This window comes from Pelodiscus sinensis, chromosome 15, assembly GCF_049634645.1.
Source record: "Pelodiscus sinensis isolate JC-2024 chromosome 15, ASM4963464v1, whole genome shotgun sequence".
NCBI lineage: Eukaryota > Metazoa > Chordata > Testudines > Trionychidae > Pelodiscus > Pelodiscus sinensis.
In genome coordinates this window covers 34,930,315-34,957,293 of record NC_134725.1, presented here as the reverse complement: position 1 = coordinate 34,957,293, position 26,979 = coordinate 34,930,315, and the positions used below count along the sequence as shown (strand labels likewise).

At 42.8% G+C, this 26,979-nt stretch overlaps 1 protein-coding gene and 1 long non-coding RNA gene across 2 annotated transcripts in view; one reads left to right on the top strand and one right to left on the bottom strand.

Annotated features, from left to right (window-relative positions):
* Window positions 1–18,227, top strand: part of BRAP (BRCA1 associated protein) — a 24,293-nt gene extending 6,066 nt beyond the window's left edge. The window contains exons 5-12 of the mRNA XM_075898735.1: window positions 116–229; window positions 1,034–1,182; window positions 4,369–4,444; window positions 8,596–8,734; window positions 9,240–9,349; window positions 11,085–11,174; window positions 12,564–12,667; window positions 14,946–18,227. Of these exons, the coding sequence (XP_075754850.1) occupies window positions 116–229; window positions 1,034–1,182; window positions 4,369–4,444; window positions 8,596–8,734; window positions 9,240–9,349; window positions 11,085–11,174; window positions 12,564–12,667; window positions 14,946–15,303 (1,140 nt within the window). The 3' untranslated portion in view covers window positions 15,304–18,227. The remainder of the gene's footprint in view (window positions 1–115; window positions 230–1,033; window positions 1,183–4,368; window positions 4,445–8,595; window positions 8,735–9,239; window positions 9,350–11,084; window positions 11,175–12,563; window positions 12,668–14,945) is intronic.
* LOC142818521 (uncharacterized) lies at window positions 4,438–26,979 on the bottom strand. The gene is made up of 3 exons (XR_012896025.1): window positions 25,500–26,979; window positions 7,358–7,411; window positions 4,438–4,846 (listed from the first exon to the last, which is right to left on the bottom strand). It is a non-coding gene; the product is annotated as an uncharacterized LOC142818521 (long non-coding RNA).

The window sequence follows — 26,979 nt, the reverse complement described above, 5'->3', positions numbered from 1 at the left end:
TGTGGAAATGAAAGGTTCCTGACTAGCAGGAGAGAGTTTGAAATATCTTTATTTTTGGTAGCATAATGGTACTTTGAAAATCCTCTTCAACTGTCTTCCTTTGGTTTGTGCATAGGCTGATGCTGATAGCTTTTACATGGCTTGCAATGGTCGACAATTCAACTCGATAGAGGAAGATGTATGCCAGCTGGTGTATGTGGAGAGGGCTGAAGTCTTCAAATCAGAAGATGTGAGTTTCCTTTTCTGATATTTTTACAAGTGGTTTAATAGGATTATCTGGGAGTGGACAGGGCAGGTAGGTCTGTGGGCCTGGAGGATACTTACTTGCATTAACCCAATTCTGCCTTTGATTGTTGAACTAATGGGGCTTAGTCCTAATAAGCAATCACTGAAAATTCTCCAGATCCAAACTTTTCATTCTTGCAGTAGATATTACTGATTCCCAAAATTGGGCCTAGTGCAGATAAATTTACCATGTCACGTCTGTGCTTTTGAGGCAGTTGGAATCAATGTTGGGCCTACTAGAGCTAAGCAAAGGATTTCCCCAAACTAATTAATTTCTTTTCGTATTTATAAACTGGTATCTTTACAGTGATGCTTCACCCTCATCCTTATTCCAACACAGAGAGGTGTTACAAGTTAATTGCTCTGCTTTAGCTTCCCCCTAGGGATCATTAAGTGACTTGTGCATGATCACAGACTGTACCAGAACTGGGAGTAGAACTGAGGGCCTCGCTCCTAGTCATATCTCTGGCATAGCTTGTCTCAGATGTTTAGAAGTCATTGAAATGTCCTGCCCTGCATCTAACTGGGTATTAGTTTTGCACTGTCATGGGTAAGACGAATAATCAAAAATAGTGAATGAGATTAACCACTGTTAATTTTTTTGTCTGCATTTCATCTTACTGGAATATTAAACAGTTTATTTACCCTACTGCTGGGGCTAGGGAGTAAGAAGTTGTGTAGCAAAATATAACTTACCTGAAGAATATGGTGTGTGCAGCAATAAGCTTGTGCACCTCTTCTTGTGAAGGGAGCCAGCCTTCCCGTAATGGATCTGACGGAGCTTCCAAAGTGCACAGTGTGCCTGGAAAGAATGGATGAGTCTGTGAACGGGATCCTTACTACGGTGTGTAACCACAGTTTTCACAGCCAGTGTCTGCAGCGCTGGGAAGACACCACGTAAGAGGCTTTTTATTCCCCTGATTCAAAGTGGTGTGTTTAAGAAGGTGTGGTCGAGCTCTTGTCTATATTGATGGGACCAGCTCGTTGTCTCTAATGAGGGGATGAGAGCTGCTTCAAGTGATCTTCACCTTCTCTGTTAGGAGTTGCAGAAGATAACTGTCCTTGGCTAGGACAGTTGGATAAAGCTCCCTCTGGCTCCTCAAGGCCTGAGCTTGTTGCAGAGCATCCGGAAGAACTAAAAATACTTAGGACAGAGATGTCAGTTATCACTGTTTCAGACACAGAGGCCCCATAGTTTGTTCACTTTTATATGGCTCAGCTTCTTATCTACATTTGACCAGTGTCCGCTCTGGTGACATGTGGATAACTTGAGGCTGTAGGAGAAGTGTTGTGCCATAGATGTCTATCTTTGATGTTTCCAATACTCTGCTCTCAGGCCATTGCAATCTAAATTAGACATTACAGTAACAACAAAGAATTGGGCCTGCTCTCTAAAGAGAGTCCAAAGAGAGTTCTTTGCTGTAATGCTAAGCAAAGGGGTCTCAAGCCGATAAGGTTTCCTGGCAAATGGGAAATAGGAGGCTGCTTCAGTCATAGCACCAAGCTGGAAAAATCATGGCCTAGACTGAGACCAAGAGGGTATGCACTCATGTTTCTAACTGGGGAGTACAGGACCAAGCTTCAGACTCAGACCAATCCCTTGCATGCAGCACGGCTAGCTGCCATCAGTTCCACCATATAATAATCGCTGGGTTTTACCACATTGTTTTTTCTAGAGACTTTGTGTGTGAACTAAAGTTGTACTCAGCTGACTGTAGCTGAACCCCTTACTTACCAGTTTCTAAACACAAAGTGTGAGGGGAGAGTAGGACCTAAGAATAGAAGCATAAGATCATGACAGAATATTGGCCACTCCTTTGTTGCTCAATCCAGTGGAGGCTGAGGCTGTGATATGCCCAGGCAGTAATCGGAGATGGAGCGAGTCATAATTGTATTCCTTTACAGTTACTTATGCTGGCGTAGCATTTGAGGCTTTGCAGGGAATCTTGCACCCAAAATTAAGTGCCAAATTTATTAGATTTTCACTAAAGAGTGAAGTAGTTCATAACTGCCATTTATTATTATAAATGTGTGCTGTTGAAGATTTCCAAAGATCTTAAAGCTTGTGCATTCTTGCCTTTAATTACTTAACCTTAATCCTTTAGAGTATTTTTGCTCTTATTTGTTCTATGCATTCCATTTAGATAATGCAGTCAAATTCTTCAGAGAATCTCCCAATGAGAACAAAGTACTTTTATATATCATACATATTTTGCATTCCTCCTAGTAATTAGTTGCCATTTGTTGCAATAACTGGGATTGCCTGAAATGTTACAGAAAAGAAAGGCATAGTTCCTTTGTTACAGTTAACATTTCACACATACCCTTTTTTTGCAGGTCATGTTTCAGCAGAGTTGGTTGGTCTTGTCCAAAAGTGAATTCTTTACAGAATTTCATCAAGACTGAATTAATAACTAGTCTATAAAAATAGCTGGGTGCCTCATCAATCACAAAATCTTTAAATTTTAAAGAAAGGGGATTTTGCCAAAAACTGACTAATCCACGTCTCTTGGCTCCTTTTTAACCAAAACCTGGCACAGTATCAAAGCATAAAACATCTCATCAGTAAAACTAATACTCTTTCATTATTATTTTTTCTGACTACATTGTTTTGCTAGACTAGAATATCTTCAGTAATGCATACTCATAGGATCCTCCCATGAGAATGTGCAACTCTCCATGGAACCCTGTTGCAGGTTTTAAGGCAATCTATGTTCTGTCTCAAATTGAGTATCTAACTAGGAAGTGCCTGTAGGGAGAAGGGTAGCTTTTTCTTTCCTTGAAATGAAAATTCTACATGTAACCAACCAGGTGATTCTGAGACAGGCCTCCAACCAGGAGGTTGCTTCTCACTCTATCAGTGGTTCTCAAACCACCAGCCAACCCATGATGACAAAATGGGTATAGGAGGGAGTGGGGTAGGGATCTAGCTGGGAGGGAGGATGCAGGAGGAGGCTGGGAGGTTCTGACCAGGAGGGATGGTGTAAGAGTGGGGTGAGGGTGTGGGGATCTGACTGGGAGGGAGGTTGAATGTAGGAGTGAGGTGGAGAGTCCAGGTGCAACGGAAGGTGCGGGGAGAGGACTGTGGGTATGGAGTCTGAGGGGGATGGGATGAAAAGGTTTCTGGGGATGAGGGGGATAGAAGGCGCTTGCCTGGCTTTGTGCCTTCCACTGCTCCCATGCATCTCCCACTGCTGCTCCCATTGGCCCTGATTTCAGCTAATGGGAGCAGCAGGGGAGATCCCAGGCAATCAGTTCCATGAGCTGCCATTCCTTCGACTGGCCCGACTTCCCCAGCTCACGCCTCCCACCGTCCCTACAGCAGCAAGCCGGTGCTGGTCCAACAACCTTGCAGCAGAGTGGGGGTGCTCAGGGCTAGAGCATCTGCACAAGCTCCCCACTGCAGGGAGGACGAGTTCCAAGCCCATGGCCCATCTTCCAGACTGTCACAGACCACTAGTGATAACCTAGTTATTGACATAGTTCTTGATTCTCGCAAGAGCCACAGGCGGGATACAGACCTAAATCAAGATGCATTACAAATTTAAACATGAAATGTGAGATGGATGATCTAGGGGGCTAGCCCCACTCCTGGTGTGTGAAAGTGCTAGCCTTGTGTTTTCCAGCTCTCTTCAGAGATCAAAATCATCATGATGATCAATTGAAGGAAGTACTAAATAAGCCAGTCCAAAATAACTGGATTGTTATAACCAGTTCAAAATAACTGTCCAGAAGTGTGGTGTTGGATGATTTTTCTTTTAATGTTGAGGACAAATGTCAGACATTTGTTAATTTGTATTGCATTTTCCATGGAAAAGACTTGAGTTCAGTTTAAGAATTCTATTTTACAGGAATAAATAATGCGAGAATTGCTGGCTTGTGTAGGAGGGAAGCAAATTTAGGTCAGACTAGTGAGGAAAAAGCCAAAAGAAGGCTTGTGGGGTTTTTTGGAGGGACTACCCCACAAAATCCCAGGGTGCCACATCTGTCTTCATGTCTAGTTAGCAACAAACTCCTCAGTTTTAGCAGTAACCATCAAGTTCCATGAATCTAACAGTGTTTGCTTGATTTTTATGGTTATAGGTGTCCTGTCTGCAGGTACTGCCAAACACCCGAGCCTGTGGAAGAAAATAAATGCTTTGAATGTGGAGTTCAAGAGGTAAGTTGGTGGGCTGGGAGATGGATCCAGATGTATTATTTTTCATCTCAATGGTGCTTTTTGTCATTTCCTAAATCCCTAATGCTGCTGTTAATCCATCTTCTGGCTGGATTAATGCACACACTTTGCATTGTGATGGGATGTTGTCCCACAAAGATATCCCAATGTGTGAAAAATCTTCCCAGGGCCTTTAAGAAGCATAGCAGATGTTCAGAGATTGCTTTCCATATTCTCACTTGTGTTTAAAGATCACTCTTCTGGCTGCCCTTGCATCTGATTTATTGAGACCTCTTTCAGTAGGCTTATACTGTATTTCTGCTGTTTTGCCATTAGCCTTCAAGGTGGTTCACAACATGCATACCATACACTTTCAAAATGATCTGGATGACCTGTAGAATTGGACTGAAATAGGATGAAATTTAGTGAGGACAAATGCAAAGTATTCCACTTAAGAAGGAACAATCAGTTTTACACTTTGGGTACATCTAGATTACACGCTTTTTTTCTAAAGTTTTTGAAAGGTTCTTTCAAAAGATTGTCTAGAGCCGTGGTCACAAACCCATTGACCGTGAAGCATTCGGGCACCCCCTCACTCCCCATTTTCCTCCTACCCTCGAGAAGCCCCACTAACTGCATCTAGTGTAGTGCTGGCTTCCTGCGGGGTGGTCCTGTCTGAAGCCCACGTCACTTCCGAGGGTTCCAGAAGTGCGTGGGCTGCTCCCCTACTACAGTTCTGTTGCGTGCTGGGGGAGGGGGCATCGGGCCTGGAGGAGTGCGGCAGCTTCCCTGGTGCTGGAGGGGTGAGTTGAGTGCAGGGGTTTCCCTGCGCTGTGGGAGTGGGGGTCAGCCCCGGGGTTTGGCCTGGGGCAGGCACCCACAGGGTTTTGGCCATGCTGCGGGTGGGGAAGGGAGGGGTGTTGGCTTGGCCACGGGAGAGGCAGTTTGGCCCTGGGGCAGGCGCCTGCGGGGGTTTGGCTGCGCTGCAGGAGGCACGTGCCGGCTTCCTCAGGGGCGTGCGGGGGAGAATCCTGGGAGGAGGCGATAGCAGGAGACCCTCTGTCGCCACTCCTCCCCTCCCCCCTTTCCTATCCCCTCTCTCCAGCTCCCTGTCCCCTCTCCCATCCCCAGCCACAGAAACCTGTCCCCCTGGTACCCTGTCCAAACAGGTTCCCTGCCCATCTCATAAATAAAGACAATGCAGAAACTTTTTGTGTTTGACATAGTATTTTATTTGAAAAGGAAGCCTGACCAACAAACCCCCAATTGGGGCCAAGCCCCCATCCAGCCACAGCATTGTGACACTCCTGCACTCCCCTTTCTCCCAGACTCTACATCTCAGCCTATCCTACACCAGAACCCCCTGCCCTTGAGCCCCTCACATACCCCAACCCAAATTCCTGAACCCTCACATCAAGAAGTCTGTGGCCTACTTAGTACCTTAACCCTACATCTGAGCCCAACACTGCCCAGCCTGGAACTCCCTCCCCAAGTCAGCATTCCCTTATCCACTTCCTCCTGCATCCAGATTTCCTCCCAGAGCTTGCACCTCTCACCCCTTCCCACACCCAAATCCCTCATTCCCACCCCGGAGCCTACACATCCTGTCTCAACCCAGCGAGGCTACGTCTAGACTGCAGGACTGTGTCTAGACTGGCATGATTTTGTGCAAACACTTTTAACAGAGAAGTTTTTCTGTTAAAAGTATTTGCGCAAGAGAGCATCTCTTCTGGCACAGACGATTTTGCGCAAAAGCATCCGCGCCAGTGTAGACACTTTCTTGCGCAAAAAATCAACCTGTCTGTCTACACTGGCCCTCTTGCACAAGAATACTTGCTCAAGAGGGCTTATCCCTGAGCAGGAGCGTTGGAGTATTTGCGCAAGAACCACTGATTTTATACTGTACAAAGTCAGTGTTCTTGCGCAAATACTCGTGGCCAGTCTAGATAGGTAGCAAGATTTTGCGCAAAAGCAGCCACTTTTGAGCAAAATCATGCCAGTCTGGATGCAGCCCAGGAGTTTTTCAGGATTCCGGAGATACCCAAGAAAAACTCTTCTGCATCCAGGGATGCGTTTGTTCTTCTGCTTCTTTTCGTGGAAGAGCAAACATGCTCTTTCGGTAACCCCTATATTCCTCTTTCCACGAGGAATAAGAGGGCTTCCAAAAGAAGGGGGTTTTCTGACATTTGGTCAAGTCTAGACAAGCCAAAGGTTGGAAAAACTTCTTCCTACAGAAGAATTGGGGCGGGGGGGAGGGAAGCAGCAGTGTAAGGGTTGGGGATAGCAAGTGATGGAGAGGAGGTGAATAGAGGGTGGGGCGGTAGATCTTGGCTTGTTCTGTCATTTAAAAAGTGATCTTGGGTGTAAAAAGGTTGGAAACCACTGGTCTAGAGAGCCGCAACTTTTTTCAAAAAAGTGATCTGCTTTTTCAAAAGAAAGCACCCAGTCAGTCTGGATTCACTATTTCCAAAAAAAAAAAAAAAAAAAAAACAACCCTGTTTGCTGTCAAGAATGCTTTTTTTTTTTTTTTTTTTTTTTTTCAAAAGAGCCCTTTTTGGGGGGAAAAAAGGCATTCTTCCTTGTAAAAAGAGGTTGTTGTTGTCAGAAAAACCGCCGTATTCTCTTGATTTAATTTAGAAAACACGGCAGCAGTCTAGACAGAGGTGAAGTTTTTTCGAAAAAACACTTTTTATGAAAAAACCCTGTAGTCTAGACAGCCATACAAAATGGGAAGTGACTGTCTAGGAAGGAGTACTGCAGAAATGGGTCTAGGGGTCATAGTGGACCACAAGATAAATGAGTTACCAGCGTGACACTTTCAAAAAGAGCAAGCATCATTCTGGAATGCATTAGCAAGAGTGTTGCAAGATACAAGAAGGAATTTTTCCACTCTATTATGGGCTAATTAGGCCTTACCTGGAGTTCGGTGTCCTGTTCTGGGCATCTCATTTCAGGAAAGATGTGAACAAACTGAAAGTCCAGAGAAGAGTAAAAAAATAAGAAGATTGACAGAATTGGGTTTGTTTAGTCTGGGAAAGGGAAGCCTGAGAGCGGGCACAATAATAGCTTTCAAGCAAATAAAAGATTGTTACAAGGAGGAGAGAAAAGAATTGTTCTTAACTTTTGAGGATATGACACAGGATGCCAGTGATTAACTGTTAATTATCATTCTTACTGGGTGATGCTTGCCCATTAACCACTGTCCCAGCCAGCTTAAGCGGCCCTTCACCCCATATCCCTGAGCAATTAGCGGGTTAGAAATCTTGTTTAATCAGTTAACCGGTTAAATAGGACAAGAAGCAATGGGCTTAAATTGCAGCAAGTGAGATTTTAGGTTGGACATTAGAAAAGCTTCTTAGCTGTCAGGGTGATTAAACACTAGAATCAATTGCCTAGAGAGGTTGTGGAATCTCCACCATTGGAGATTGAGAGTAGGTTAGACAAAAACATACTAGGATTTATCTAGGTCAGGGGTGGGCAATAATTTTCACAGGGGGCCACTTAATGAATTTTGGTATATGGTCATGGGCCAGCTCACAACCATCCCCTCCCTCCCAGAAAGGGCTGGGCCTGGGGAGGAAGGGGTGGGGTTGGGAACTAGCCTGCCCCCACAGTTCTCTGGGGCTGGAGGCTTTCAAAGTAAACACAGAGCAAAAGGCTCACAGCTCCTGGCACTGCAGCTGGCCTAGAGTTGCTACAGCTATTTAAAAAGGTCATGGTTCAGGCCCCTGCTGGGGTAGCACTGTAACTTGGAGGCAGCAGCCATTTAAATAGGATCCCACCTTGCCTGGAAATTTGGTGGCATGGGCAGCAGGATATAAATAAAAAGCAGCCAGATGCAGTCAAGGGCCAGATCAAAGTGTTAGGCCAGATCTGTCCCTTGGGCCACATCTTGCCCAGCCCTGATCTAGGTGGAGCTCAGTCCTGCCATGAGTGCAGGGTACTTGATTAGATGACCTGTTAAAATCTCCTCTGGTCTTTTGATTTTGTAGGTAGGTGGTTGGAAATACAAGCAGTAGAGTGTGCTGTTGAGGGAGGATGCCAGCAGTTGTCCTTGCTACGTGCTTTCTCCAACCTCTGAAGCTACATTTGCACCCTTTTCATGTTGACAAGTGGTACTTTTACATATGTGCAAAATCTCTTTCTGTTGACAGAACCTTTGGATTTGTTTAATATGTGGGCACATTGGATGTGGCCGCTATGTGAGCCGGCACGCTTACAAGCACTTTGAGGAGACTCAACACACTTATGCAATGCAGTTAACCAACCACAGAGTTTGGGATTATGCTGGAGGTAAACCTCTCCCTTCTGCTCTTCCTAGTAACCTTGCTTGCTTGGACATCATTCTCTGAATCTTTCTGCTGTGGCATTTTTAACTCTGTCCTAGTCATAAACTTAACATGAAGAGAGTTGTTACAGTGCTAATATCTCATCTTCCAGGACCATCTCTCTTCTCTAGTAAAGCCATTGCAGATGCATCAGAGAGGCCATAAACCCATAATGCCATGGGGCAGCTCTGTAGCGTTGGTGAAATTGAGAACTTCCTGTCTGCTGATCATTTCACCCTGACTCATGACTGAACTTTTATAACTATCTTAGCTAGCGTTGGTGCAGATTCTGTGAAATGTGGGTAATACATGAAGTAATTACTAACCTCTTTGCCTCGGTATTACTCTGTGGTATTAAATTGCATGATTAACTGTGCTGTCTAAAGTGTTTCCTGTAGTTCCAGTCAAGTTGTAACACCTGAGACTTCTCAAATTGGAACTTTTTGATTTTGTTGCTTTTTTCTCTTTAGATAATTACGTCCATCGACTGGTTGCAAGTAAAACTGATGGGAAGATAGTTCAATATGAGTGTGAGGGGGATATGTGTCAGGAGGAAAAGATCGATTCCTTACAGCTAGAGGTAAATATTTTAGCTTCCTTCAGAGACACTTGTGATGGGCTATGTAAACATCAACTCTAAACAGGACTAAAAAGTCTCTTGGATATTATTAAAAATGTTTAAGGGTTTTGTCTTCCTGCTTCATCCTGCACTTTATATCCTAATTTGGGGTTTGTGAGTGTGTAGCTAAGCAAATGATCAGATTATTTTGCAGATCCTCGTTATAAATTTATAAAGCTCATGATACCATCTGCATGTTTTGTTAGTCTTTAAAATGCTACCAGACTCTTTGTTTATAAATTTACTAGACAGTCAAATAGGAAAAGATGAGATGTAAAGCAGTAAGTCCTTGTTTAAGCACCAAAATAGCATTGGTAATAAGCATTCCTGGTCAGAACTCAGGTATTTTGGGCTGATATTTATTGATCTCTGAAGATCAGTTCTTCCCCCAAAGATACAGATCATATGAGATTTGCACTTCATCCTTTTTTTTAGAGTTTTAAATGCCTCTTCAATTGTAGAGTTAAACCTGAAAATGGAAAACACAGCAACTGACTCAGGGATCTTTCAGTACATGGTTCCCAAACTTTTTTTATGCCGGCAAACCCATTCCCAAACTCTTTTGATGGAATGGCAACATTTCATTTGCATATTCATTATGTAAATTCAGAATATTCATGTATTCAGATACAAAGTTACTTGACTGCCTAGCCCCAACCCAGCCTTTGGACCATAGTGCCTAACATCCTTTGAACCCTCCCCTCCCATTCCTATGCCCTATGCCCTTTGACCCTTTAACCTCTGACTCCTACAGCCCATGCCAACACCTTCTTGCCCTGTGATCCCAACACTCCCTGACCCCCCCCCCCACCCCATCACTCCGCAGAATGAGGCTGCCCCCCTGGGGAGCATGGATATTATTGCTGCATGAACAGGGGGAGTGGCTGTTGGCAGCATGTGTGCTCCCTCCTCCTTTGCACCCCCTCTTTACCCAATTGTGTCTTGCACCCTCACATGGCCACCATTACGAAGGGGGTGAAGCACCACCTTCTGCCACTGCCTCAGCGCCACTGGCAGCAAAAGTAGCCACGTGGACAGAGTACAGAGCCCCGTCTGGCTGCCATTGAGGGAGAAAGGTAGGGGGAGGTGCTGCCTCAGCCCTAGTACCACCCTCGCAAGAGTGATTACGGGGGCAGGGGGAGCAGCCATTCACAGTGTACATGCACCCTCCTTGTTTGCACCTCCTTCCTCCCTGAGCCTAGTGTAGGGAGGGAGGCCTCTCCTGCTCTGCCGCCTCCTGCTGTGCATCAGCCATCATGGCTGCCAGAGCTGAGCTGCTGTAAACAGCTGACTTAAGCTTTGGCAACTGCTGCAGTCCGTGGCTGCTGAGCTGCTGCCTCAGGAGATCAAATGCAAATAATGGGTGTGATTGGTAAGTGCATGTTCCTGTTGAAGGTAAAAGCTAAAGGCTTACCCTTTTACTGTCCTTTTCCTGTGTGATAAATACTATTGTGATGTCTCATCTAAAACTCAGGGGTAACCCCATGAGTGTGCGGTAAAGACTTCACAATTTATTCCCCCCCCCCCTCCACCCCCATCGTCTGTGCACTGAATCTGCAGTTTGTACCCTTCTGTGAAATGCTTAGAGTGCCTCCTAGACCTCTGGAGCCCTTTGGGTTTATTGGCATCTTTGAAATGATGGTAATCTGCCATAACTATGCTGCTTTTTTTTTTTCCCCATCTCTTATGATTGTAGTACTCGTATTTGCTTACAAGCCAGCTGGAATCTCAGCGCATCTACTGGGAAAACAAGATAGTTCGAATAGAAAAGGATACAGCTGAAGAAGTAAGCTTCTTTTTCTTCTCTGATCTTAATTGAACACTTGACCTGATTCTCAATGTGCTGAATGCCCATGGTCCCATTGACTCTAGAAGGAGTTGCAGTTGCTCAGCACCTTGGAAAAACCAGGCCATTACTGTGCTTTTAGTGTTGGAGAACTGCACTGATGTATGAGGGAGAGGTCCTTTTCTTCTTGACAGGAGAATTGGCTCTGAGATCCTTGCCCTGGCCTATACCCAGACTCAGAATGTTGTATTATGTTTGATTGGGAGATAATGTCAGGAGGCCACTGTTGTATGTCAGAGGTCTGCAGCTGCTTAGTAAATACTGAAATGGAACTATCCCAATGTGTGTCTGTCTTCAAATTCTGATCAGGCAGGAAATAATTCTAAACCACGTCAAGCTTTCAGTACGTGGTTTTTTTTGGGTTTTTTTTCTATTCCTGTTGGTAGATCTCAAAGTTTTTTGCCACTGTAGTTAAAGATGTAGGTTTAAATCTTAATTTTATATCTATTTAAAATCTAATAGCTGCCAAAATCAACAGCTGAGTGTGAATCGCTAAGCTAACTTGCTTTCTAAATCTAAACTTAAAGCAAAAAGGGAAGCCAGCAAGTTAGGGATTTGATACAGGCTTATTTAGTGTCCACTGGTGGTGTCCCCACGCTATCTACAAGCTTAGTCATGGTTTTCTAAAAGCAAATGCCATAGCTTCTTGTCAGTGTTTTTGTTCATTCTTATATTTTTTTTCTGGCAAGCAGCATTTACTGCAGTGTTGGGCATGCAGCCCTCAGGCTGTCCATGTGTGGCCCACAAGACATTTTGTTTAGTATTGGCAATTTTGTATGATGGTAGTCTGCTTGCTTTCATTTGTGTAAGTTTTTTTTCCTACCAGTATTAGTGACATGCTTTTAATGCAAGAGTACATGAAGTGAGGTACGTGCTGATTGCACACAACATTGAGAGAACCATGTACTCCCTCTACATCCAATCAAAGTGCTTCTGCTGTTCAATCAGCCACCCAAAGTGCTTCTGCTGTTCAATCAGCCACCCCACAAATTTTAGGTACACAAACACAGTTAGCAAAACTACCCTATCCTGGGAGAACATCTTGCTTATGACGGTCTGGTGGCCTGTTGAGATGGGAGGGCCATTCATGTGGCCAACTCACTAGCCTAGGTTGCCCATCACTGACATAGGGGGATTTTTTTTTTCTTTTTTTTTCTTTTTTTTAAAGGAGGATGAGGCTTTTTTCTGCTAGTTTAAAGCTTTAGAACTCTTTGCTCACCCAATTTCAGTAATTGGTCAAAGTTTAGTAAATGCCCTAGAAAATGTGACTCTCATAATGAAAGTGCACAGGACTTTGATCTGTTTGAAATGTCTTGTTTGTTTTTACAGATTAACAACATGAAGACTAAATTTAAAGAAACCATTGAGAAATGTGATAGTTTGGAGCACAAGCTGAACAACTTACTTAAAGAGAAACAATCCTTGGAAAGAAAGTATGTTTGTCTCTAAACAAAAGTAATTTTTAACAAGTATCCTAACTCTTTTATACATGCAACTTTAAGACTCAAATTGTAGCTGACCTATAAAACCCTTTTCATCAGGCTTTCAGTACTTCTTGAATATGAATATTCAATATCCTCAACTGGTATGGTAAGGACCCTAACTTTAAAAATCCTATGTCCCATCTCTGTGGGTGTCTTAAATAGCTGAAGTGGCTGTAGCATTGAAAGCAGCTTTCAAGCTTCTGCTCTTTCCACATAGTTTGCCTGCTTAGTGTTCATTAAACCTTTCTTCTTCCAAGCCCACTCCTAAGTGGAAGCCAGACAGCTGTGCAGACAGCAGGAATACAACCTGTGAAGGAAGGAAGTCAGTTGCAAGGAGTCATTCCACTTGAACAATGCATTATTCAAACAAACTGTGAAGCACCTAAGTTAATGTCTAGCAGTGTCTTCCTCAGTAGCGATCCCTGGCACTCTTGCACAGCGCCAGTCATCCATGGAAGTTAGACAAGCATTACCCTTGTCATACACACTTGATTTAAATTGTGGCACAAAGGTTGTGATTATCCCATAATAATCCTGGAAGTCAGTATCAAAGCTGGAGTCCTGCTCCAGCCACTGTACCATAATGTGTTTCTATAGACAAATGGGTGATCCCATTGCCAGTAAACTATAGGCTGGATGGGAAAACCTATGTGACAAGATTGTTAACCCGTGAAGCTTCTATTCTGCACTACAGCTTGCTGCCAGGATATCAGTTGTATCTAACATCTAGTTAATGCCTAGATCTCAGTTTTAACCCAAGAGTATTTTCCTGCCATATAGAAATAAAGGAAAAGAAATCTGGAAAAATTAAGCTGTCTGCTGCATTACTGGTCAATATTCAGGTTAATGACTTAGATAATGGCATGGAGAGTATGCTTATAACATTTACTGATGATATCAAGCCAGGGAGGGGGCAGCTGCAAACACTTCAGAAGACAATTAAAATTCAAAATGATACATTGGGGAACTGATCTGAAACCAACAAGATGCAATTCAATGAAACCAACGCAAAATACTTCACGTAGGAAGAAAGAATCAAATCTACTGCTACAAAATGGGGAATAACTGGCTCGGTAGTGGTGAAGAGGGATGTGGGGATTGTAGAGGAATGTGATGCAACTGAGAAGAGGGCTAATATCATTCTAGAGTTTATTAACAAAAGTACCATATGTAAAATATAAACAGTAATTGTCCTGATCTCCTTAATACTGGTGAGGGTCCCTCAGCTGATACTGTGCCCAAGTTTGGGCACTGCACTTCAGGAAAGTTATAGATAAATTGGCAAATGTCCAGAAGAGGGCAAGAAAAATGAGAGATGTAGAAAACCTGATCTGTGAGTAAATAAACTGGGCACCTTTAGTTATGAGAAGTCTTAGCAGGGATCTGATTTCTGTGCCTTCAACTCTAAGGGCTGTCAAAGAGGCAGTTGATGAATTGTTTTGTGCCCACTGGACAAGGACAAGAAATAATGGACTTTATTTGTGGTAAGGGAGACTTTGCTTCCAACTATCCAACTTTCTAATGCTAAAGCTAATGAAGCTCTGGAACAGGTTTTGAGGTGTTTGAGATCACTTGTCAGGAATGGGCTAGGTTTACTTGGTCCTGTTTCAGCACAGAGGATTTGACTTGCCTTCTTGGGCCTCTTCCAGCTCTACACTTCTGAGATTCTGTAAACTTTCATATAATACCACTAATAGCTTAATTCCTCTGATAATTAGTCCATTGTGGCTGCTCATCAGAACTTCACTTCTTCTCTTAGGCCATGTCTTCACTAAGTGAAAGATTAATACTGCTGCAATCGATCTTCTGGCATTCAATTTAGTGGGTCTAGTGAAGACCCATTAAATCAAACTCAGAGGATGCCCCCTTGATGCTGATACTCCTGCTTCTCTGAGGAGTAAGGGAAGCCAACAGAAGTGTTCCCATCTGCCTCCTGCTGTAATTAGTGTAGTTTGAGTTGCATATCTTAAATTTAACCTCCCCCCACTAGTGTAGACCTGGCTTAAGCAACACCACCTCTTGGCCATGCTTGCTGCCAAGACCCAAGCCTGCTGCCAGTGTGCATTGATAGGTGCTGGGTGGTGGTGGTACAAGGAAAGGTCTGTGAATTCAGGACAGCTCGCATGCTTCCAGAACTGGTAGAAAGTAAAGTAACTATGTGAGCATTATTCCCTTTTTTTAGCATGGTCTGATTTGCTTTGTCCTAATCACTTCTCTTGTGTGGAAGGTGCATGCAGCTGAATAACAAGGTGGCCAAGCTCTCCAATGAACTTGAGGAGGAGCAGGAAATGAACAAATGTTTGCGAGCCAACCAGGTCTTGCTGCAGAACAAACTAAAGGAGGAAGAGAAGGTGCTCAAGGAAACTTGTGAGCAGAAGGACCTGCAGATCACAGAAATACAGGAGCAGCTGCGGGATGTCATGTTCTACTTAGAAACACAACAGAAAATCAACCACCTCCCAGCTGAGACCAGGCAGGAAATTCAGGGAGGACAGATCAACATTGCAGTGGCATCTTCTGCAAGTTCCCCAGCGGGCAGCACAGGAAAGCCGCCTCGGAGAGGCCGGAGCAAAAGGGGCAAGTGAAGGCTGAGACAAGTGGATCATCCTCACTGCAACTGATGCCACTTCTGAGTGACCGAGCACATGTTTTGGGACTCAAGCTGAATGTTAGATTCAACACTAAATATCAAGTCCTGTGAGGCTCAGCTAGAAGTTGTTTTCTGAGCTATTCATAAAGCTAGCTGCCAGTTATGGGGAAATTACAGTATTTTAAAAGCATTTCACGGCATTAGATAGCTAATCATAGGCAGACTTTAAACACCATTTTGCCTTCCTACCTTCTCTAAATTCCACTTTACACATTATTTTCTCCTTAGATTATGTTCAGTTTTAGACACATCTGAAACACAAAATGAATCTTATCCTTAAAGGGTCGTGACCCAAAGTTTTTAAGGTTTTTTTTTTAAGCCTCTTCCTACTAACCAAGATGTTAAATGTTCTTAAAGAGTTTTTATTTAAATGGCAAGTTTGATTCAGAGGTAAACATCCCCATCCCACTTACTGTGTACAACTTAAATACTGCAGCATTTTGCCAGTGCAGAATTAGGGTAGTAATAGAGAAGTTAGAATGGACAATGAAACAGACTGAAGTATTTAAAAATAATAAACCATGTAAATGGTAGTGAGAATTAATGTGGTGCCCACTGCTATAAGGGAGTACACGTTAAACAGTTAACATGCGGTCCTCTTTGAAGGTGGTCTTGTGCAGTGCTAACTGCTTAAAAGTACAAGGAAATGTGACAGTAGTATGCTATAGAAATAATTGAACATAGTTATTTATGTGCAGTGTTATGGACGTGTTGGCCCCAGGTGACTAGAGCCACAAGATGGGGGCAGTAAATACCTTTTATTGGACCAGCTTCTATTGCTGACAGACAAGCTTTTGAGCTTACACAGAGCTCTTCCTCAGGCATTGGTAAACTTGAAAGCCTGTCTTGCCAACAGAAGTGGGTCCAATAAAATTTCTCACACCCCCTTGTCTCCATAATTATTTATAAGCATTCCTCCTAATTAAGTAGCAACAATATAGCACAGACTAGTATCTGTTTCAAATTAACACTGTCACCCTATTCTGCTCGCAGAATAAGATGCATTATACATTTGCCCTCTGCATATTTCAGTCGTGCAGGCACTAGGAACCTGAGTCCCCAGAGTGAGGCAGAATGATGTGTGTTGTGTGAAAGCCACATGTTCACATCCCCCTCTCTGAAAACTGTCACTTCTCATAGATGGCCCAAATACTCGCAGCTTTCAGGCTAGTTGCCAGCTTGCTACCACTTAAGGCTGCTGTACACTTCAGGAGCTGCTAACACTCCACAGGCAGTCTGTACAGAGAGGTGTCATGATGTAGTATAAGCTCTCCACACTGGGTGCACCTCCTGCCCGCGTTTCCTAGGATAGCTTAGTTTCCTTTAACATCCCTCTTGTTTTTGGTGAGTAAGGATTGAAACCAGTTTGCCCTACAGCCATCTATATGCAAGCAACCTTAGGGAAGCGGTGGTTCAAATCTGGCTTTTTTTGTTCTAGAACACACTAAACTTGATACTTCACAATGTCTCCCTTAAATGAAGACCTGAATATGTCCGATGACTTGTCGGGAGCATTTAAAAATGCTGACTTACTCCTTCTTGGATTGTGTAAGGGGGATCTTGTGACGCTGTCCTCGCCATTGGATAAGCTCCTGTTCAGCATTCAGCTACAGCTCTTTCACCAGTTTAGGCCAAAACCAATGCAACTGAAGCTGGGACTTATCCAGTTGCTAAGCAGAACCAAAAAATGAAACTAACATTAGGTTTTTATGAAGCTAAATTGTTCTTTTGGTCAGCTCAGAAATGAGTGAGTTATAGTAGCCATGTCCATAGGAGTAAGGTTAGAATTCCATTAAATCTGCTTCATGCCTTTACTAATTGTCAGGCTTAATTTTAGGAAGAAGGTTACATTTTTCTTACATGTAAAATAAGTGACTCTTTGTTGATGTACCAGATGCATCCAGTTCTTTGCTCTATAGACTTGACCCTGTCTTCTGAAGCATGATGTAAATGAACCTTTCTGTGGGATATAAACTGTACACTCGCACCTCTGGCTGCTGTAAAATAGTCCTAAAGGATTAGAGACCTACAATGTAGCTTACTCTCCTATAGAAAATCTATTTTATTTAAAATATATTTTTACACCAGCTAGGATCCTCTTACCTATTGCTGAAAGCTTGCTGTGTGTAGAACACTGTATCCTCGCATTCTTTTTTAGAAAATGACTTAATTTTAAGTGTGCAGTGTTTTTGTTTTTTCTTTTGTAGCTGATCACACTATTGAGGGGGAAAATCTCTAATCAAGGAAGGAGGAGTTGGTTGGGGAAACCTGAGCAAAAGAACTATGAAACAGAATGGTGTTGGCAGTAAAACTGTCTAAGGAAATGGCATTAGTAAAGTAAAAGATAAGAAAATCAACTTAATTCTAGCTTGTATCTAAGACTTGTGCAGGAGCCTTTATGAAACTAGTTGATATCACTGGCTAGATATCTGTATCTGACAATCACCTCTCTCCAAGTCTAAGTTGCAAGGCCAGCAATTGAATTAACATTCTTGTAATAGAAGTAGGGGCTAAACTATTCTTTGTCCTAACCATGTTCCAGCTATCTACAAGCATGCTGGCAGCTAATAGGGAGATGGGAAGCTTGCATGTTACTGCTCACTCTATTCTATTTCTATAGCTAACAAGGAATAGCACCTTTCAGAGGCACTCAGTCATTTTAAGGTAGTTTGCCAAGTGTTTGCACAGAATGAGATGAGCCTTTGTAAATGAATAAATTAGAATCCCTCATCTTTGCATTTTAATAGTTGTGAGATACAGCCTTTGATGTAGTTCTTACTAAGACTGATTCTGTCCTGTAATATCTGAAACAAAAGATTTTTATGTTCTGAAGAGAAAAATAAAAGTGCTGGAACTCGGGTGAATGGTCTCTCTGCATTTGTTCAAGATGTAACTGTGGAGTGGTATCGAGCTAATGTTCCAGAAAAATCTTTTAATGTGGCCTGAAGGAACTAAATGAAGCTGAAGGGAGGGGATTCCTCTTATCTGTCTCTTTTTGTCACTAATTTAACCTGGAAGCAGAGTCCAGGTTTATTTCAATTGCCTTTTTCAGTCTTTTGTAGCCAGAGGCCATGTTATACCTTAGGGCTATGTCTCCACTGGCTGCTTCTTGCACAAGAACATCTTCCGCAAGGGTTCTTGTGCAAGAAAGCTCTGATGGCCGTGCGCAAAAGCTCCTGCACAAGAGGGCTTACACCTGATTTTAAAAGTGTAACTCTTGTGCAAGGAGCCCTGTCTTACCATGCTGTACTATAAATTTCCTCGTGCAAGAGCAGGTGGACAAGAGCAGGTGGACAATGTGGATGCTCTGCAAATTCTTGCGCAAGAAGCTGCAAGTGTAGACATAGCCTAGGTGTGTGTTTGTTTCAGTTACTGGCCTAACTGCCCCCTTCTGGCCTTTAATAGTGGTTCATGCTGCCCACCCCAGCCTGTCTTGGGCCATCACCTCTCTAGAGGTGTGGTTCTTCCACTCCCAGATGGGGCCCACGTTGCAGTCCCTGAGTACCATCAACTGGTCTGTGGTTTGTTTCCTGCTGGGATGAATGATGGTAGTATCTGGTAACTGGAATGTCTCTTGAAAGCAAAGCAATCAAGAAGCATGTGTAACATCCCCAAATTTTACCCATCCATGGAAACTGCTTCAGATACTTGTGCAAGGCCTGTGTATATCTCTCTCCTCCGTCTACTCTCCCCAGAAACACAATCCTAGTACTCCCTCCAGATTCCTTTTTGCTGTTGTGTCCCTTTGGCCTCCAGTTTTGCAATCTTATCCCAACATCTGTTACTTTGGGCTGGAGCCTGCATATAAGCCTCTGTCCTGTAATTACCACCAGGTGTTTGTTAGGTTACTTATCTGTAGCACTTATATTGGTTTTTCCGGCAGCCTCCTGCTAAAGTGTCTTAGATGGATGTCCTGATCTAGTTTAATATTTAGGTGCCTTGTGGGAAATCTTAACAATGGTCTACATCTTCTTTCCTGGAAGAAGTAATATTCCCGTAAGTTGACCACACTATAAATACATAGAGAGTGACAGAGGTAGTGAGTGTTGCTGTCCCTCTTCTCTCTCCCCGCCCCCCGACCTTTAGTGGTGGTTGACATCTACCAACTCAAGTCCTATAGAGAGGGAGACCTGTTTCTAAATTCCCAACCCTTTCCATCCCTCCTCTTGAGGGATAAAACAGCTCCCATAGAAAGTCTCCTAGAAAAATGGGAATGATGATACTGAATAGCCCTGTCATTGCTGAAGTAAACAAATCAGCCAGGAGTTCTAACTTCATGCCTGCTGTTTATATTGGGGGGGGCCCCCCCTCTTACACCACCCCTCATATAATTCACTGTTATGAGTCCTCCACTGCTGATTGGATCCATTGTGGCACTAAGTACAGTCTTTGCATTGGGGTGGGTCAGAGCAGTGTGTCTCAATCGGCAGTATGAGGGCCCTTGGGATACTTAAGAGAAGCCTGGAAGGTATGGCAACACAACTGGAATGTTGAGAACTGCATTTTTAAGTTTTACAGCATTTTATTTTGTACTTTTTACACCCAAAAATTTCATCAAGTTGTTTAAACAAATGTGTTGGTAGAAAAAAAAAAATTCTGAAAACTGTAGGTACTGTTTTTTTGTTTTGTTTTTAAAGGGGTACTTTATTTTTTTAAAAAAAGTTGAGAAACCCTGGGTTAGAGCTAGGGCCACAGCTGAAGACAAAAGTTGGCTCATTAGTTGCACTTGCCCTGTAATCTTTGTTTAACTTATTTTATCCTCTAGTGTTTCATGCATGCTGTTCCCTGACATGCTGGAAGCTGTCAGTCTTCATGCCACAACAGGGAAGGCCCTTTACAAAGATTCATTATATCCCGTATTATCTGTGATAGGACCCTGATTTATTGACTAGCAAAATGCAGGACAGAAGTTAAATGATTTGTATAAAATCACACAGACTCCCCAATCCCTGCTACTTGTAATACTGTTGTAACACACGGCCCACTATCACCTTTACATGGTAAGAGACTGTCCCTGCACCAAAGAGCTTACAGAAGTTATGGGTAACCTAGGCTAGTGAGGGGCCACTCATGTGGCCTTCTTTTATTTCAGTGATCTGCAAAACTGTTGTAACTAGATGGTCTCCTGTGAGAGAGTAGCTTTGCTTATTGCTCTTGCCTGCTTAGAATTTGCAAGGGGGCACTGATTGGACTGTAGCAGCACTGTGACTGGATACAGAGGGAGAACAGGGCTCTCACAGTCCATGCTGTGTTCAATCCGTGTGCACCTCACTTCATATGCCTTTGCTTTAGGTGCATGTCACTGTAGCAATAACAGTAAGGAAAAAAAAACTATATAGAAGGAAACTAACAGAATTTGGCAAGCCTGCACGTGGGCAACAGTAAATAAAATGTCTCCCAGGCTGCATGCAGAATTCTAATAGGCCACAGGTTGCCCACCAGTGGCTTAAAGTATGAACAGATAAGAGAGTAGTATGAGGAAATCAATAGTATTATAATGAATAGCAGTCCAAGTCCAGTTCCTTTAACCACACAAGCATCTGTCCTCTAAGCCCAAGAAAACTGGAAAGGTGCTGCCTGAATGATCCAGTGATGCTTCTGAAAGAGGTTCTCATTTTCCTTTCTTGAAACATCCTGCTGCTGTCAGTGGATGTAATATACTTAGACTTTAAGAAGTCTTTTGATATGGTCTCCCACAATATTCTTGCCAGCAAGTTAAGGGAATGTGGATTGGATAAATGGACAGTAAGATGGCTAGAAAGCTGGCTGGAAGGTCGAGCCCAGCGGCTAGTGATCAACGGCTTGATGACAGTCTGTTTCTAGTGGAATGCCCCAAGGGTCAGTTCTGGAACTGGTTTTGTTCAACATCTTTATTAATGATGAGGGGATGGATAGCACCCTCAGCAAGTTTGCAGATGACACTCAGCTAGGGGGAGAGATAGATATGCTGGAGGGCAGGGATAAATCCAGAGTGACTTAGACAAATTGGAGGATTGAGCCACAAGAAATCTGATGAGGTTCAACAAGGACAAGTGTAGAGTCCTGCACTTGGGACGAAAGAATCCCAAGCATTGTTACAGGCTGGGGACCAACTGACTAGGTAGCAGTTCTGCAGAAAAGGACCTGGGGATTACAGTGGATGAGAAGCTAGATATGAGTCAACAGGGTGCCCTTGTAGCCAAGAAGGCTAATGGCATATTAGGTTGCATTAAGAGGAGCACTGCCAGTAGATCCAAAGGTGTGATTATTCTTCTTTATCTGGCTCTGGTGAGGCCCCATCTGGAGTATTGTGTTCAGTTCTGGGCCCCCAATTATAGGAGGGATGTGGTTGCATTGGAGACGGTCCAGCGGAGGACGACCAAAATGACTAGGGGGCTGAAGCATATGACCTACAAAGAGAGGCTGAGGAAGTTGGGTCTATTTAGTCTGTGGAAGAGAAGAGTGAGGGGGGATTTGATAGCAGTCTTCAACTTTCTTAAGAGAGGTTCCAAATAGGCTGGAGAAAGGCTATTCACAGTAGTGATGGATGGCAGAACAAGAAGCAATAGTCTCAAGTTGTGGTGGGAGAGGTCCAGGTTGGATATTAGGAAAAACTATTTCACTAGGAGGGTGGTAAAGCACTGGAAAGGGTTACCTAGGGAAGTAGTGGAGTCTCTCTATCCCCAGAGGTCAAGCCGAGACTTAAACACAAAGCCCTGGCTGGGTTGATTTAATTGAGATTGATCCTGCCTTGGGCAGGGTGCTGGACTTGATGTCCTTCTGAGGTGTCTTCCAGCCTTATGGTTCTATGATTCTATGTTCCCATAACCCAGAAACAAATGAAAAAGGGATTTGGGAGTTAGCAAGTGACCATGCTCTGCACATCTCCAACTGGGTACTGCACTGCAGCTACTTCTACAGTTGAGCAGTGAGAGACATGCTCCATCATGAGGCAGGAATTTGTCAAAGGAAAGAATATAATGTAATACTGTTCACATCTGCAAAGGCTTGGACTGTTAGTAATCGGAGCCCATAAAAAGCAGAGAGATAATAGCAAAAAACTGGGAACAGTGAAAGGTATAACATGATTTTCATGAAATGGAAGATTACACAAATGAGGCTTTGGCTATGTCTTCACTTTCCAGAAGATCAACACTCTGAGAATCAATCTTCCAGAGTTTGATTTAGCATGTCTAGTAAAGACCTGCTAAATCAAACACTGAGGGTGACCCCATTGACACCAGTACTCCAGAATCATAAGGAGTAAAGGAAGGCAACAGGAGGTTTTGCTCCCATCTACCTCCCACTGTGGAGACACCACCAAAGTTTGAATTAAGGTATGTTGACTCAACGTAGCTGAAGTTGTGTATCTTAAATCTAAATTCTGTGTAAATATAGACATAGCCTTAGTGTAGAAAAAAGCAAAGTGCAAGGAAATGGGATTGAGAGATTGAATATAAAGTTTTAGTATAGCCAAGCTCTTTGACGGGTTTCCATAATCTCTTCACAAGTAAGATGGATGTCACTTGGCAATGCTTTCTTACACATATAATTTAGGAGGTTGTGAGTGCTGTTCATTGGAATGAATTATGTACATAAAATTCTATAACTCCTAATTCTGCAGCATCTACTGCTGAACATTTTGATAATTAAAAGTCCTCACATATGCTTCCATTAAAGGACTGGCTAGATTTTCTTGGCTACTGTGTGTCTAAAATACATATTCCTAGAGTCATTCTTTTTGCTACATCTCAACTCAACTTGCTCTCCCTTTGTTTAAACACATTGGTAAATAGCCCCATAATCCTACAACTGAGGGGGAAAAAAGTACCTTGGTATTCCCTTTTCATTAGTTGTGGACACTCTATCACAGTGATAAGTTGTGTGATGGAAGGTGTGCTGGTGTTGGTTAGCTCTTACCACACGGGAAATTTCTCCTTCACTTGGTGATCAGAACTAGAATTTTCCAAAAGGGAAAATTTGTCTTAGACCCCTTTGAAAGGTCTAATCTCAAGCTATAATGAGCTATTTTGGGTTAGCCATTTCTGTAGACCCTCCTGTAATCTACCATTTACTCAGGTACCTAGAATGGCAGGATGGTCTATAGGTAGATCTCTTTGTTTTCAGTTTTTATTTTATTTATTTTTTCCTGGGAATGTATCAGTTTTTATTACTAGAACAACAAAACCAGCTGAAAACGAGTGCACAAAAAAATAATAATTTTGGGGTTTATTTTGGTAGAAAGAAAGACGGGAACAAAGTATTCAATAGATTAATTCTCTGAATTCTGCTCTTCAGTATGGCTTATTGCAGAACAAAAGCAGAATGCAAATCATAATGCCAGTGCTGAGTTTAAGAAAACAGTATCTCTCTAATTCCCAAATAAAACCTTTCATTTGAATAAAGTTTACTGTTGTCAACTTAGAACTATTAGTCTATTAATATTTACATTTAATAAATGGACTACACAACACAGCGCATACACTCCTTGTCTCCTTTTTCTTTTAAAATATTTTTTAATATTCCTTTTTAAATTTTCTAATAGTTCTTAAATGTGTTCTGATACAAATGTTCAGTTTATTTCCATTTTACTGTGTCAAATCTTTGAACCAATATCTGCTGGCAGCTTGAAATGGTTGTGTGGTGGGTGTGAGATTTATCAGTATGTTCAGTGTATGCACTCACTTGAAAGCTTGCATGTGTGCTTATTTGCTCATTGTGCGTCTCTTCCAGACTAATTGAAAGCCTTACTTAAACTGGCAGCTTTGCATATACACACAGACTCGTGAATTACCAAAATACATCTGTCTCAGTCACTATATTATATTGTCTTAATAAAATAAGTTACTTTATAAACTTTTGAATGATGTAAAAGTAGGGTGAAAATCAGAGAAAACAAAATAATACTTTTTGTAAAACTTGGGAAATGTTTTAGTAAAAAACCATTTTAGCTAGACATGAAGCTGCTAATCTATTGGTTGGGGTTCTTGGCTAGTACTTTGCATAACCAGGTTCATTAGAGAAGGTAGGAAACTCAGATCCCAAAGGTAAAATGTTAGATACTTAACCCCCATGGATTTTAAACTGAGTTAAAGGCTCTTAGATACCTTTCAGCATCTAAGCTTCAACTGCTGTCTTGGTTCCCCATCTGTCCAGTGTGAATAATATCACTACCCTACCATACAGGGCTGTTGTGAGGGTGCATGACAGCGACGAGCTCAGATACTATCAGGGTCAGACCTGCAGATGGGGCAGGAGCAAAGGGACACCTGTCCCAGGGCCTAGTGGTTCATAAGGACCCCTGCTCTCACTACCACTACTGTGACAGCAACATGGCTGCAGCCCCGGGTCCTTTAAATTGCAGCTGTAGCCTTGGATGATGCATTCTGGATGGGGAGGGAGAGGCTAGCCTCAGCCCTGCCCCTTCCTCCTGAGGCCCTGCACCTTCAGGGAGCACAGAGCCAGCTCCCCTCATCTTGCCCAGGGTCACAGCAATTCTGTCTGCCCCCCAACTACAGAAATTTGGGCAGATATGTTTCTAATTTTAACTTACTAATAGATTAAAGCCTCAGTCACCATATTAGGATTACCTTTTGGTGCATTCCAAAAAGGAAACCATAAAAGAACTTGTATGGCTGGGCACACAAAACCAACAAGCCAATTAAACCTATTAGCTCACAGAAATGTAGTAGCAAATCTGAAGAGTTCTATTCAATCTACATCTAAAAGTTGACTATAGGTCCACCTATTTCTACACAGCATGAAAACAATGGAAAATGTAGAAAAATCTTCCTGGACATCCAGATGGACACATGGCTGGTGCTTATATACAAATAAACAGTCATGAAAGGGCAAATGGCAATAGAAGATGTGCAGTTATCTAACATGCTACACCGTTCCTGGAGATGCCTGTAAGACCCAAGACCTTGAGCCTTCTAGGGAAGAGAGCTGTAAACTAAGATGCAAAGTACTGATTGTGCAGTTGTAAGATGAAGAAAGGGCTGTAAACTCAACCCAGTTTCCCATGGTCTAATTTGCTGAGAGTTTCTTTTAGTCAAAAACATCCTGTTAGTTTAGCATTTTCAGACTTCATGTGTTTTGTACAATGACCACAAGGGTTCAAAATCACTTCCCAAAGAAAAGCAAACGTACCTTCAGCATTACAACTCCTAGAGATACTAGCGGATGTTGTCCACAATTGGATATGCATTTTTAATGTTGAGGTTTGTTTCCCATGGGTGGATTAGCAGTGATCATTGGGCAGGGACATGAAAAGCCAACAAAGGACTAAAACACAACTCCTGGTTCCTTCTGTAAATGTCAAGTTAGTCTGACTGTTCGGGATGTTGAATTGCACAAGCTGCGCCAGCGTGGCCTGTCAAACTGGAGCTGGTGGGAAGCTAAGGGCTGAGTTTAGTCTTCAGGTCCACCAAAGAGCCAGCAAATTTTCCCAGTGATCAGTCACTATGAATGTGGCTGAGAATTTGAAGTGATATGCTAGATGTGAACTATTCTCTAGCCCACTAGCAAGCCTCTTAGCCATCCAGTTCCCCAAAACTTACTGTTTATCTATCTCATATCATGCTGGGAGTCGGGTGAAGGAGACCTAGCAGAAGAGTTACCTTGCTCCTAATCTGGCTGTTTCACTTCGTGCATTCACCATCAATGTGTGAGAGAGAGAAAACAAGATGTAATGGTTGTTAAGATAGAATATCCAAACTATGCAATTTTTCTGGACTGTGATTGTCTTGATCCTAGTGGGCCATAGTCAACCATTAATATAATCTCCAAAGTGCTCCCAAATATGTCACTATTTTCTTGAAAACTGTTTTAGATTCTCATTAATAGTAGTATCATAATCTCTTTTTTCTCCTCTGGGGCTGACTCAGCTTCCAGTACCTCAGTAAAATTTTCCTTTAGCCATCTGATAGACAGACATCCAATCTGTATCTTCTCTGGAAACATTATGCAACCTGAAGGTATCATGAAACAAACAAACAGCATGACCTGCAGACATTCCATAAATAACTGAGCAGGCATCAGAAGTTTTCTTTGCTATTTCCCAGCAAGGTTGAATGCTCAGGCATCTTCAAAATGGGCTTGGAGCCTCTAGGAAATTTGTGTCACAATACCCGCCATCCTTAACCCATTCAACCCAGCTGAGATTGGAATCATACTGGTTAGGTGCTAGTTAGTTGGTCAATTTTTATGTTGTCACAAGGACAGAACAGAAGCCATCAAATGCATCTTCAGCCAAAGAGCATTGGCCAATGTTTGAAAGAGCCAGTCCTGTTAATTAAATGGCTCTCTTAATTGGACTTTAATTCATAGTATTTTATCTTTTCCATCAAAGAGGCTTCAGCTGACTGTTGTCCAATTTCTTTTCAATCTTCACTTTGAGCAACCACATTTCATTCCCAAGGATCATCTTCCTGACTACTGAAGCTAGATGAATCATTTGCTTCAACTCTCTGCCAATCTCTACAGCTTGCTAAATACATTCTTGAAGGGGTGCTCCATTGCTGATGAGGCTTTCTCAGGACAAGCTTCAATTTCTCTCTCAATACCACCTCTGTTGTCAACAACAGAGCAAAAGAGGGTAAAATACCTGAATCTCGACACTGGAGGTTTG